The sequence below is a fragment of the Diabrotica undecimpunctata genome, chromosome 1 (assembly GCF_040954645.1).
Source record: "Diabrotica undecimpunctata isolate CICGRU chromosome 1, icDiaUnde3, whole genome shotgun sequence".
Classification (NCBI taxonomy): Eukaryota; Metazoa; Arthropoda; class Insecta; order Coleoptera; family Chrysomelidae; genus Diabrotica; species Diabrotica undecimpunctata.
The window spans coordinates 130,292,944-130,308,287 of NC_092803.1; the positions used below are offsets into that span (position 1 = coordinate 130,292,944).

Consider the following 15,344-nt stretch of genomic DNA (forward strand, 5'->3'; position numbering starts at 1 on the left):
GACACAAAAGGAGTACATCACTAAACTTATATATTATATATCTGAGACTGAGATATCAAATACGAGATTACAAAATTTATCTTTAAACCGTCACTAAATTTAAGTTTTTTGTTGCGTTTTTAGTTATATATATATATATATATATATATATATATATATATATATATATATATATATATATATATATAATTTATATATATATATATATATATATATAATATATAAAATATTATGATTGGTATATAAAACAGGCAAACCATGCTTAAAAAACTTTTTATTTTGTGAAACAATTACATTATAAATAATTACATTATAAATAAATATCCATTATATTACGTATATAAAAAAATTATAGTTAAAAAATAGCATTATTGTATTATTAATTCATAGGGCTCATGTTAGACTGGTATTCAAAATTTGTTTCGGTTTGCGATTACTCCTTGTACTTTTCTCTAATATGACAACACTGCTGAGATGCTCCATGCTCATATGTTCAATGCTTGATTCAGTCAGTTTCGGATGCAAGGTGTAGGAAGTAGTGTAGTGAAATTCCGCGTTGATGGTTTTTTTTTACTATTTTAGTGTTTAATTATACAAATCTTCAAAGATTTGTTGTGAGCTGTGATGTATTCTTTACATGGATCCAATAGTTTTGTAAAGGTAAGTGGCTAATTGATTATTTTACTGTCGAAAGTTGTTTTGTTTACTTTTTTATTTTGTTTGACAGATTTTAGGTTATGTGTCAGGTAGCTAAAGGTTTATGTTTTCCCCGGATTTTATCTTTTTTGTAATTATTTACTTGATATTGTTGATAAAATGTTGTCGATATCTTTATACTTTCTTTTAATATTTTACGTTTATAAAACGAACATTGCGGTCATTATAGGTAAGCTGTACTTTGCTCACAGGTTTTAGGCGATTAGATAGGTATACCTATATTATTATTTGTTTAAGTGTAACGTATAATTAGGTACATCAACATACAGGTTGGATTTGCCTTTTTCTCTTGAATAAGTAGTGCTTGATTCTTTTAAACTGTTTGAAACAACTTCGATTAAATCCACAAGGAAACTAAATTCCTGTACTTAACACAATATATTGTGATTTGTGTCGATAACACAAAATATATTATATAAAGGTGACAGACAAATGCATTTCTCAATTAAGCACTTACAGTTTATTTTCAAACTATCAAACATGTTTTCTTATCATGGGTATTAATTTGCTTTATAAGAGACTTTACAGCATTACACAATATAATGTTTTTTACCTGTTATCTTGCATTTCCTTGGTTCAGAAACTGGATGGCCTCTGTGTTGGTGAAGATATGCAACCTTCGTATTTTTGTGTAAAACTGTTATTCTTTGCCTCTACTACTACCTGCTGATAACGATTTTTTTATTTTCCTAAAATTTCGGCGATTTTAGCGTCTGCTTTTCCGAGTTGTGTTCCGTAAATAATCAAGTTATTTTTTGCTTACCATAGTTTGAATATACGTCTAAAATTTATTACATAAATCTATGTTTAAATCCTTAGGTTTTCTTCTTTCCGTGGTTCTTGCGTTGCAGTTTATTATCCTAGGTAAAGAAATAAAACTGATTCACTGTTCTTTTGCACATCTATAGCTAATACAGTTCTGAAGCTATTTTCTTGTGCCATGTTAAAGTAATTACTATTTAAATGGGAATAAGCCACAATTAAAGGTTAAAGTACGTTTATTGACGTTTCAATTTCCACTGAACGTCTTCTTCGCAGGAAGACAATCTTCCAAAAATAAGATCTTGAGGAAGCTTCATTTCTCTTCCGGTGATTATTCGATGGAGAGTAACCGGTGGCTTTATGTTCGGAACTTCTATAGGCTAACAGGAACAGAGAAATTAAAGCTAACTATTGTTTTTGATTATCAGCGACAAACGTTGAAAAGTCTTGACAAAAGTTCTATTCGACCATTCCGCCTGATTGCGGATGGAGAGGCGTAGTACGAGTTTTCTTAATACCCAATATTTTCATTAATTCGTGCCATGATTCTGTTTAAAAATGTCGTCCTTGATCAGAATGTAACTCTAAAGGAACTCATGTCTTGGTAAGACGTGTGTCATGAACGCTTCTGCTACTCTAGATGCTTCTTGATTAGGAGGGGGTGCAATTTCGGTCGATTTTGAAAAAAAAAAATCCATTGCCACCATTAAGTACTTGTTTCCTCTCTTTGTGATCGGAAGTGGACCGAGAACATTCATTTTAAATCGTTCAAAAGGCTCTCCTGAAAGAAATTATACCATTTTACCACTACTCGCAAAAAAAAACAACGAATGAATAAGAAAAAAATGTAACCAACATGTATCGAAAAAGGGAGAATATAGAATTTTAAAAATTGTAAGAGTGGAAACCAAACGAAAGAAAGCTTCCAGAAAGACCACCAAAGAAATGGCAAGACAGCTGGTCTTCGGAATAACAAATAAGACTAAATATTACCTAGTAAGCACAGGCCATAGACCTAACGTATGAAAAGGAAAAATAAGAAGACACCAAATTCCATTATTTAGATATATAAAGGTTTCGCCAAAACTCCGGCTTTCTTTGATTAATTAAACTATGGAGTATATAAAAAATGTTTATAACAAAACTGATGTACTTCTATCAAAGACGTCTACGATTTAAAACTATTTTCGATTATGCAGGGTTAGTAAGAACAATGGAATGAATCAAAGTTGTGTTTTTTTTAATGGATCACCCTGCATCGTAAACCATTTTTTAATATATTTCTTAAAAATATGAAGGTTTTATAGATCTGAAGTTATCAATTTTTTAAAGATTTAAATGGCAAATCAAAGTTTTTCTAGTGTAGTGATATTTTTAAATAATTTAATAGCGTTTGACATCTAGCAATATATTTTATTAATAATTAATTACAGAGGAGTTACTTTATTAAATACAACGCTAACATTAACAACCAAAGGGATAACAAATAAACTGATTGAAAATATACCACTAGCAGAAGAACAACAAGGTTTTAGGTCGGGAAGATCATGCACCGGCGCTTTATTTACAATGAGGCAAGTGCAAGAGAAATCACTAGAATACAACAAACCGGCATATCTATGTTTCGTTGACCTTAAGAAGGCATATGACGGCCAAATTAAAGAACGTTATCCACTTATTGTACGCCAGACAGATACCTCCAGGAATAATCCAAACGATCGAAAATATTTACCTAAATTACACAGTAAAAGTAGAAGAAGAACTAACTGACCCAATTGAAGCTGGCAATGTGATAAGACAGAGAGATTCCCTGAGTCCAAGAATCGAACAAGCCAGTAAATCACTCGTGAACATAAATATATTTTTTACAAGATAGTCTGGTGCTCAAAATCCGAATGATCAGATGGTACGTTTTTTCTGTCTTATTCTGTGGCTGTGACAGTTGGACAATGGACACTGAAACAGTAAAAACAACACATGCCTTTAAGATGTGCATATACAAACGGATGATAAGAATTTTATGGATACAAAAAGTTACCAGCTATGAGGTACTTTGAGGCATGACTAAACCAAAATAACTTTCAAGCATGATCAAAGAGAGGAAAATACAATACTTGGTTCATCTGTTGAGAGGGAAAAGATATGAATTACTTCAAACGCACTTCACCCTCTGTACGAGATGGTGCAGTGCCGTTTACGTAGATACGGCATAGTTTCCCTCATGTATCGGACTTTTAACCAATAGACCATCCCTAATGTGACTATTGCTAAGTTTTTCGATAGTCTTTAGTACTAATGAAATTAGAGTTATGGCCTCAGAGACTTAGCTTTTTCCTGTCCGGTTTAGGCAGATTTGGGTATAAAAGCCACCCTTTACTAGTCTTCATGCTTTTGATGTGTATCCCAGTCATAAGCTATCCTGTACTACTATACATAACTTTTTGTGCAAAAGGTCAGGCAGAACGAACGTATTTGATAAATCTCATCCAGACCCAGTGAATTATATGGCTTAAATGAGTTTATTTATAATAACTTATAAAAGTAGAAGAAAAACCCACTGACCTACTTGAAGCTGGCAATTGGATAAGACAGGGAGACTCCCTGAATAAAAAAGTAAGTTCTAAAAAAGGATCCTAAATGGGAGAAAAAAAACTTAAAATAATCTGTTATGCAAACGACGCAACACTACTCTCTCAAAGTAAAGATAATTTACAACGGATTCTACATCAATTTAATATAACCGCAAGAAAATTTAACATGTTAATTTCCCCAAAAAAGACAACATGCATAGTTAAAACAGCAAATTTACTAATATGAAAATTGAAGCTGGAAGGGCAAATGATGGGTTTAAATATGTAGGCGTCACATTATGTAGCTACGGAAAGCCCGAAACAGACATGGAAGATCAAGTGAATGGAGCAAACAGCTAAATTGCCTGAAAAAATGTGGAGAAATAAAAATATCGAGAAAGAAATGAAAGGCAGAATTTACAAAACAGTCATCAGACCAATAATGACATACGCGGTAGAAATACGACCTGACACAGAAAGGACAAAAATAATGTTAGAAACAGTAGAGATGAAAACACTTAAACACAAATTGATGGTAAGACACTATGGGACAGAGCTAGAAGTACAGATCTACGACGTAGACGCAAGGTGAAGAACATCAAAGAACTAGGAAAGAAATAGAAGAGTAGAATGGAACGATCATATCAGGCGAATGATAACAAATAGAGTAGTAAAGATGGCGAGAGATGGTTCCGCAATAGGAAGACGATCAGTAGGAAGACCACGAAAACGATAAAACGACAACTTACTGAAGTCACAATAAAAAACGGACAGAGTCATGTCTACCAAAAAGAAGAAGATGTTTGTATAATTAGTTTACAATTTTTATAATTTTGTTTGTTATATGTATTTCAGTAGGTACCTAAAATTTATTTAAAAAAAATGCAAAAACCGAATCTCTATAACTCTTCTCTAAATACCTACAAATCGAAACATGCTAGGTATAAAAAACCTTATACAAAAAGAAAGTTTGTAATATTCTATAAAAGACAATACTAGTGTACAGGGTGTTCCATGTACAAAAAATGAGAACATTTTGTATTTGAAAATAGTGATCACACTGTATATTGTATTGTATTGTGTGGCTTGATGTCAAAGATAATTAATTATTTAAAAATACCACTACACTAGAAAATCTCTGTTTTTGTCATGTCTTGACATCTTATTTACACTTTTATTACCTTGGATACCTAATCGACAGCCCTTTCATATCTATATATAATATTTCAAAAATTAATAACTTTAGGCGTATAAAATCTTTTACAAACTCTTTATATTTTTTAAAAATATATTCAAAAATTGTTTACTGTACAGGGTGTTCAATTAAAAAAACACAACTTTGGTTCATTCCGTTGTTCTCACTGACCCTGTATAATCGAAAATAATTTTAAATTATAGAGGTCTTTAATATAGGTACAATTTTGTACAATAAATATTTTTTTATATACTCCATAGTTTAGCCGTAATCAAAGAAAGCCAGAAGTTTGGCGCACCTTGTATAAATATCAGGTTTTGGCCATCTTGAGGCAAAGGTACACGGGCAAACAATAAGAGCAGCAAACATTGAATCACGTCTAAATGGTACTACATATATGGCAAAATAAAAAAATAGCGTTACAAATAAAACAAGAATCTACTAAGGTAACAAGAACTACCATGACATGTAATGCACAAACTAGACCAAAAATATAAGAAATCGAAAGGATTCTACGAACAAAAGAAATATACATAATTTGTAGAACGGATGGAAGATATGCATAGACAGAGAAGGGAATTATAGGGTAAGACGCACATAAAAGGTGGGGGACATTATTAACTGGCCGTAAAAAAAGAATGCAATGAAGACAATTACAGAATGGAAGTAGATAGAGTGGTGAGAATCGCACAGTTTCGAATGTTTCTACATTTTCTACGTCATCTAAGTGAAAGAGGTTATTTCGTTTAATTGATCTATTTATATTGATATATTTTTTATTACTCTCTCCCCAATTTTTATAAATACTACCACTATAGACGTTCGTCTAATATTCTTTTTGTTTACCTTTTTGGTTCACTTCTTCAAAATTGATTGTATAAAGGGCACATTTCAAATGAAATTTATTTTGTAGTTGTGATTTTCCACTGTCATGTATTATTTTTTATTCAACTCGGTATATGCATTGTTTACGTCACTTTATAACATAAAAGCGTTGCATTGTTGGAACAATTGGTCTCGAATTGGGTTATTAAGTTTTGCTTAATATTGCAATACGTTTTTAAATTGTTAAAATGCTGGCGAATGGAACAATAGGAGTTTATATATTGATTAAATTATTTGCGTAAACTGTAAAAAATTATAATCTTATATTGTAGTCATTTAATCGAAACCTTTTATTGCAAATATTTGTATTATAATAGGAATAAAACTAATAATACTTTAGATACATATATAGATACAATAATACATTAACTACTCGTTCAATAAATTTTTTTATTATCAACACACTATACCTGTCTATTGTAATTCCTTAATTTAATTCTAAACGTACTCGCATTCTAAATACACCAATAAAATATTTTCGGAACTTATTGAACTCGTTTTCGTACACACCACTGTCAAAATTTAAGTACTCTCATTCTTAATTTATTTGGTAACATATCCAATATGGCGTTACTTGTTGCCATTTTAAAATGTTCATTCTGTTCAGGATCTTCTTCCATGACGAATTTCTTGCTGAAAGTCGTTATCTTCTTCTTGTAGTGCCTATCAGTTTCGGATGGTGGTGACCATCATGGCAATCTGTATTTTGCAAACTGCTGCTCTGAATAGATTTGTGGTTGTTGTGTTGAACCACGTACGTAGATTATCCAGCCAGGAAATTCTTCGCCTTCCTGGTCCTCGCTTTCCTTCTACTTTTCATTGTAGAAATAATTGCAGCAACCGATATCTTTCTGTGTTTCTCACGATGTGACCGAGGTATTCGATTTTGCCTGTTTTTATTGTAGTTAACAACTCTTTTCCTTTTTGTTTTTTTAATATAATGTGCTGGTTAGTAACGTGTTCGGTACAGGATATCTTTGGAATTCGACGATAAAGCCACACTTCGAAAGCCTTAATTTTCTTGCAGGTAGCGTCTGTGAATATCAGAAATGAGTAACTATGTGGCCAATTTCGTACCAGTCTCAGATAGAATAATATTACTCCAAATAAATACTCAACCATTTCAAACTAAGATACTTCAAATCTATGCCCCGACTGCAGATAAAAAATATGACGATGAAGTCGAGAAGTTGTATGATCAGATCCAAGACATCTTACAGAAACTTAATAAACATGAAATTTTATTTATTATAGGTGACTTCAATGCAAAAATTGGGGAAGGTCTACGAGGTCAGACTGTAGGTCCTTATGGTCTATGAGAACCTAACGATCGAGGACAGAGATTGTATGAATTTTGTAAAGAAAACGATATGATCATTTCAAACACCTGGTATAAACTATCCAAGCGACGACTATACACTTGGAAAGACCCATTTGATGGTGGCAATAACCCTGAGTCCTCAAGAAATCACAAAGACTATATACCTAGGTACTTGTAAATGAGCGTTAAATGCCGTCAAAAAAGTCACTACATTTCTTCGGGCAGATATTGGATCTGATCATCAACCACTTGTAGCAGATATTAAACTAAGGTTAACGAATTCAGCGACAAAAACCAATGTACTTAACTTTGACGATATAAATATAAAACATAACATTAAAAAAGAATTTAACAATACAATAAAAAACGTCGAAGAACAATTAGAAGATCCAGAAGAACTATGGAGTAAATTTTGAAATCAAAGTTAACGAAATCTCCACAAACAATGATTATAAGAAAAACAAGTAATCAAGAAAAATAAATGGATCACCGACGACATCTTGAAATTAATGGAACAACGTCGACTGATAAAATCTAATGAAACAGAATATAGACACCTGCAGAGAAGAATAAAAAAGGAGATCAAATTAGCCAAAGAAAAATGGATGAGAGAAAGATGCGACGAAATGTATGATACTTTTGTATAGTGCAGAAGTGTGGACGCTAAAAGTATCGATCATTAACAAAATTGAAGCATTGGAAATGTGGATTCATAGACGAATGCTGAAGATACCATATAGTAAGGGGAAATCGATATAAAATATTACAACTGATCCTTAAAGGGAAAATAGAGGGCCGTAGAGGTGTAGGAACAAAACAAGTTTCTTCGTTAAAAAACATTCCTGAATGGAATCAGATATCAAATGCAGGACAATTATTTCATATTGCAGAAGATCGAGAAGTCTTCGCAATGGTGATCGCCAACGTCGGATAATTCTGATATGGCACGCGAATAAGAAGAAGCGTCTGTGAGAGTCCCCGACTCAACTCCTTACAACAGTATAGGAAAGGTATAACATCGTAGTAACCTGATTTTTATGGGTACTGATAAATCATGGCATTTGAATAGCTTAGCCATTTTTTGAAATGCGGATCTTGCTTTCTCTATCCTACATTTGATTTCTAGCGAATGGTCTCAATTTTCATTGACGTTCGTACCAAGGTAAGTGTATGTTTTCACTCTTTCTATTGGTTGACCATTCACACTGATTATTTCAATTTGCTGTTTCTTCTTAGAGATCATCATACATGTTATTTTCTTAACGTTCAGTGAAAGTCCATATATCTGACTTACTTCTGTGATTCTATTCATTTACTCCTGGAGGCTTCATAACTCTCAGCGAATACTACCGTGTCATCCGCGTGTCTGATGTTATTGATACATTATCCGGTAATTCGAATTCCGGCTTCAACATCCTCTACTTCTTTTTAAAAAATTTTTTCCGAGTTTATGTTGAGCAGCAGGGGTGATAGTATACAACAATTTCGGACCCCACGTTTGATTTTCATATCATCGGTTTCTCCTGCCTCTGTACGGATAGATGGTATTTGATTCCAGTAAAGATTGCTAATAATTCTTAAATCACAAGTTTTTAGTCTAATGTTTGTTAATATCTCCATCAGATTGTCGTATTTTACTGTATCGAATGCTTTATAGTAATCAATGAAGCATGCATAAATATCGAAATTCACATCTCTACATCTTTGAAATACCAGTTGTATGCTAAAGAGAGCCTCTCTCGTACCCACTGCGTTCCGAAAACCAAACTGTGTACGGCTGATTTTTTCTTCGCACAGTCTTATATCCTTTGATGTATGATTTTTAGAAATACTTTTAAAATATAACCCATTAAACTGCTGATCCGGAAATGATTGCAGGATTTTATTTCCTTTGGTAGAGCAATAAACGTTGACTTCAGCCATGATCTTGGTATTACTTTTTACCGTTTTACGTTTAAATATATGTCATTGAATATTTTTGTTAATCGTTGAGTACCGTCGGTGTTAAATAGCTTCTTGAGTTAAGCATATGCATTGTCAGGTCCAGGAGCTTTGCGATCTTTTAGTTTTGATATTGCTTTTTCCACTTCATCTGATAGGTATTATTTGTAAGTGCTCATTACATATGTAAGACGGAGGTTATTCGGACCTATCATCAAAGAGTTCTTGTATGTATTTGGTCCATATGCATATTTCTTGATTTTTATCTGAGATGACGTTCCCCTGTTCATCTTGCAGTTTGCTAGCTGTGTTGGATTTTTGAAGGTCAGCTGCTTGTTTTGCCTTTTTATGTATATTAAATGCATCGTGTTTTTGTTCCAACAACTCTATCTCTACACACTGCGTTTTTGACCAATGTTCTTTGGCCCTTCGTATTTCGGTTTCTATTTGTCTCTGAATATTTTTGTACATTCTTTTGTTGTTCTTTGATTTTCTTCTTTCATCCATGAGTTGCAGCATATTTTCATTCATCCAACATTTCCCCTTCTCTTTATTTTCTATTAGAAGTTTTTCTTTGATCTTGTTAAAGGTTTCACATATATTATGGAGTGATTATTCTGGATTATATGTATACTCCATGTTACTTAGCTTTCCATATCTTTTAGTCTTCTCATATCACATATTTTGTTACTATTCTTTTTTGTAACCTTTTTAAATCTAAACCTAAATTTACCAATAACAGGAACATGATCTGACGCAGCACCGGGATAACTTTTAACTGATAGGCATCCATTAAGTACTCTATTGTTCACCACTATGTAATCAGTTTGATTCCTTATTATGTTTCCTGGTTGATCCTAGTGGTAGTAGAACATATGTAATTTCTCTTACATAGACCAAAATCACCAATGAATTCAGTTTTTCTCTTTACCAATTTTCTCATTAAGTCACTCATAATAATAATTATATCTTCGTTTTAATTTGCTTAAGTGAATTTATCAACAACTTATCGAATTACTCTACCTCTTCTTCTGATTTATATGGTTGTCCAACATGCAAGCACCACTATTTGGCCAGTTCATTTCGCTTATATCTATTATACCTACTCCAAGTCTGGTCATTTCTTGAATGGTATGAAGTTTTTCCGCCTGAGACATTGTCTTCACATTCCCGGTACATATTTTTATAATCAACTCTGAAGTTTTTAGAAACACTTTTCCAGTTCTGTCACAGGGGTTTCTCTGGGTTACAACCTAGGAAACCCTGTGATCTAGAGATGGATCACCTTTCCTGTCGAATCTTGTCTTCCGTATTCCATGATTAGTAGCTGTTTCCACTTTATTTGTGTTTGCCATGCTAGCTTTACTAGATATGTCATCAGGAACATAAAACGCAGTAGTTTCTCGTTGCCTTCTGCATTTTGATGCCGTTGACCACTTTCTTGGATCTTCAGCCTTCCGAACCAATTTCTCAATCTCAGGTCAACAGACAACAAGACGAAACCTATAGATAAAAAACGAAAATAAAGATTTAGAAAATGGGATAATGAGGATATAAGTTAAATTGGGGAAATGGGAGGAAAAATGTAAAACTATGATTTTTCTAGGGTTCTTCTTTATCACATACGTTCAAGTAAATTTTTATTTTTCTGATAATTCCGCACTTACCATCGAACCAACCGTTCAGTAGTGGAGGTCTTTCTCGGAAATAAACAACAGTAGGCAAAAGCCGTTTAAAACTAACCAAACGTGCAATATTAGGTGACATGGGTTCCATATTCTGAGATGCCCTAGTTAGATTATTTCCTGCTTATCTTAAGAAAGGCAAAAGCATTAATACTGATTAGCAATAACGCTATTGATGCGTTTGAGGAAAGAAATTGCTAAAGCACTGCCACACATTATAAAGAAAAAGTGTTCCTTCTTAAGGAAAATGCACCGTGTCACAAGTCAAGACAAGTTTTCTCTTATTTATTAACAGCAAATCTCAGATGATTAAGTTTTTGTCTTAGCAGATAGATCTGCAATAAATCTTGGTTAATTTACATATGATATGTAATGTATTTACAGTGTATCTAAGTGCTATATATACTCATTTAGTGTAATAAAAATTCAATATTACTCGTGTTATTTCCATGTCGGCAATGTTCTTATGTGTTTTAATATGAGATCTCTCAAGGCCGCAGTTATCATGTTATTGCATGTGGTATGTGTGTTAATTTACAATAGGATTTTATCACTTCGATTATAATTAAACCTCCATTCATTTGTTATTTATATGCGGTTTATTAATATTGTTTTTATGATTAAATTAAAACTTGGTTATACCATTTTGATTACTTACCTTTAAAGTACGGTAAAAGAAAACTGTTGCGTAACGTGGATAACAATAAAAGATAAATTCTTTGGTATTGAATATGCCTTGAAGAGAAAGTGCTTATAGAACAGTTTAAGATGTAGTAAAAAAGAGTGATTGTACTCGCTTCGGCGGTACATATACTAAAATTGGAACGATACAGAGAAGATTAGCATGGCCCCTGCGCAAGGATGACTCGCAAAATCGTGAAGCATTCCACATTTTTATCCTAGATTTTCCAGATATATTTCAAATAAGTTTGGATCCTCCACCTTGGTGTACCAATATCCTCGAAACAAATTATAATCTTACTGTATTTAATAAGCATTCTACAAATCCGGCTGTTATTAAAAATAACCTTAATTCAATCATAAACAAACATTGAGAAAATTGCTGCAGGATATTTACAGATGCATCCAAATGCAACACAGGAGTTGGTGCTGCATGTGTAACGTCTAACAATCAATTTCAATTCAGACTGCCCAAATATTTCAGCATCTTCTCCGCTGAACTTTATGCAATACTCAAAGCTCTTGAACATATCAACAATAATAAAATACCAAAATGCTTGATTCTAAGTGATTCCCTTGGTGTTTTACAAACCTTAAATCATATATATCCTAAAAGCCCCCTAGAAAAAATGGTAAAATCTGAACTAAAGCAAGCTGGAGGGAATTTCCAGACGGATTACTTTCATATGGATCCCATCTCATATTGGTATTGATGGAAACGAAGCTGCAGACCAGTGCGCGAGTAAAGTGTCGAAACAGATGTAACGGAGTGTCGAAATCCCGCGGGTGATATAAAAACGCCTATAAAAAATTTAATTACGTGTAAGTGGAATTAAGAATGGAATTATTCACAGACAACACTACGGAAAATTAAAGACAATGTTTATCCATGGCTACCTAGAACTCGCAACCGAAAACTGCAAACCATAATCACTCGTCTACGTTTAGGCCATACAAGTATACGCATTCGTACCTTTTTACCAGAGATAATCCCCCTAAATGTGACATTTGTGACGAAACAAACAGTGTTAAACATTTTTTAATTGACTGTCCACTTTTTGTAAATGAACGCAACAGGTTCAATATTCCAAACAATATCAATAAACTCTTAGGCACAGACTTAAATTATGCTGATTTGGAAAAATATTTAAAATGTATAGGATTATATTATAAAATTTAAACTATTAGAATTGTACACCTACACTGTATTCCCGCTAATCACCTTATGGTGGATGCGGTAAACTTTTTCAATAAAAAAAAAGTGACAATATAGTGAACTGCTTGTAGAACGTGCAACCAATTTGTACATATGTTTATAACTAAAGAAAAAATAATACTATTGATGGAGTTTTCTTCTTGTTTTTATCCCTATGGTGGTACTGGCTTACATTTGTTGATTTTATTGTGAAGTGAATCGGTATTGATCTCCTTGTGTAGTCTGTCTACTGTCTACCATTAGGTGTATTTGGTTGTACTATCTTATACCTTATAACGTTTCAATTTATTTAATTTTAAAACTTTTAATGAAACTGTATTTGCACGGTAACCCTCTGCCTAAGAAATTAATTTTTTATCTGAATACAGATAAGTATTCTTATTTCTCATGAAAACGTGCATTTCTCAATCTACCCATAGTCCACTTACGAACGATCTTACATAATCTCTAAGGATTTTACTAGATTTTGCTATAATTAAAGTTAAAGAAATAAGATTTTTCCATCTGAACGAAAAGTACCGCTTTTACCATATATTATCTCCAACAATTAATTAGCTTTGACTAGAAGTTATAAAATAGCAAAACCCAATTTTAGTCTCAATTGGTAGTTAGTTGTCTATCGAAATAATCTGACGTTAATATAATTGTTTAATTGTGATCGAGAACTCACATATTGGTAAGCTTAATAATTAATCTTTGTCAATATATCTAAATTAGGTATTAAGAAGTATTTTGCTTATCTTCGTATAGGGTTCTTCTCCGGAGCCGATAACGGCCGGCAACTTCTTAGCTTTGTTTTACCATCTGATTTCTTCCGACAAGATCTGAATGAATTTGAGGGCATCAAATCCTCTTTGTTGATTCATCTGGATACCTACATGTTTCTTTCCTTGGCTTTGACATATATGCCCTTGCAACGAACTGTGAGTGCAATATTTTATATTGAAATTTTGTTTGTTTGAGGTTTATTAGACACATTAGATTTAATTATTAAATTTGCTTATTTTTATTGTCAATAAGCAAATTTTTTGAGAGAATATAAATGTTTATGACTAGGTATAGGAATTATGGACATTCTTGTTTTTATGGTATAATTTTAAGACAAACCAAATTAAGGCCTTGTCTCGGTTCCAGGTTACAGCCTCAAATCTTTTTATTTATCATTTTTTGTGTCGGGAAACTTCAAGTATTAATTGAATTAATGTACGTTTTACATATTTGTTTATTTGTTTAAAGACTGCAACCTGTTCTTAGCTATTATTTAATTAACGATATTTGTCCGTTTATATATTTTTATTTTTTGGAGATTAAATAAATAATGGTGTCTTTTTTTTAATTAGTATGTTTTCGTTTAATTTGTTTGAAGGCTTAATAAATACATTTTTTGAGACTTAATATTTTATTACAATCAGAGGTGCAAGTACATACAATAGCTTCCCCAATTAGGATTGACGACAAAGAAGTAGCACGAGTATGCCAAGCATTAAAGAATAGAAAATCACCAGGCCCTGGCAATATCCCGCCTGACCTACGGTACGGTACAAGCAAATCATATAAGCAGCTAGCCAGCCAAAAATGTATTAATGGACAGAGAATACCGGAGAAGTGGAGGACATCGTTTATCACGACAATACATAAGAAGAGAAGTAAAGATGTATGTGACAATTATCGAATAATCGCAGTCCTTAGCACCATCTCGAGAGTTTACGGGAAACTGTTCAAAAAGAGAATGGAAGATGAATTCTGTGATATGGAGGCCGAAGAACAAGCCGGCTTTAGAGCAGGTAGATCAACTATCGACCATCTGTTTACTGTTACCCAGATAATCGAAAAAAAAGTAGCACGAAATCAACGAATACATCTCTACGTGGACCTTAAAAAAGCTTATGATGATACGGCCATCCTCACCTCTGGACTTCACAGGGAGGGTTTACAGCGGTCTGTATTTGAACGGTCTCAGCATTACCTGGACAGAGTCATGAAATGGTGCAACAAATGGAGGGTAACCATAAATCCCACCAAAACCCAAACAATTTTATTTAAATCTCCGTACTGTCAAGACGTCCGTGGCCGGATATCGCTTTTAGGAGAAGACCTCATCTTCAGGACCTCGGTTCTCTACTTGGGAGTTCGTTTTACGAGAACTCTCAACTGGAAGGCCGACGTCCAAGAAACCCTAGATGGGATGAGGCAGAGGTTTAACCTCCTGAAAGTGCTATCAGGCAAACTGGGCGGGACATCTTCAAAAACTTTGTTGCACACATACAAGACCTTTGTCAGACCGATAGTCGAATACAAGGCCTGCATCTACACCACCCTGAATGCACATCAACTTACCGCCATCACGGCCACCGAACGTCGTATCTTACGA

At 33.3% G+C, this 15,344-nt stretch overlaps 1 protein-coding gene and 1 non-coding gene across 2 annotated transcripts in view; both read left to right on the forward strand.

Moving 5' to 3' along the window:
- The first annotated feature begins 487 nt into the window (after nucleotides 1–487).
- Nucleotides 488–15,344, forward strand: part of pico (ras-associated and pleckstrin homology domains-containing protein pico) — a 639,385-nt gene continuing 624,528 nt past the window's right edge. The window contains exon 1 of the mRNA XM_072519677.1: nucleotides 488–660. Within this exon, the coding sequence (XP_072375778.1) occupies nucleotides 625–660 (36 nt within the window). The 5' untranslated portion in view covers nucleotides 488–624. The remainder of the gene's footprint in view (nucleotides 661–15,344) is intronic.
- LOC140432944 (U6 spliceosomal RNA) lies at nucleotides 11,866–11,972 on the forward strand. The gene has a single exon (XR_011949850.1). It is a non-coding gene; the product is annotated as a U6 spliceosomal RNA (small nuclear RNA).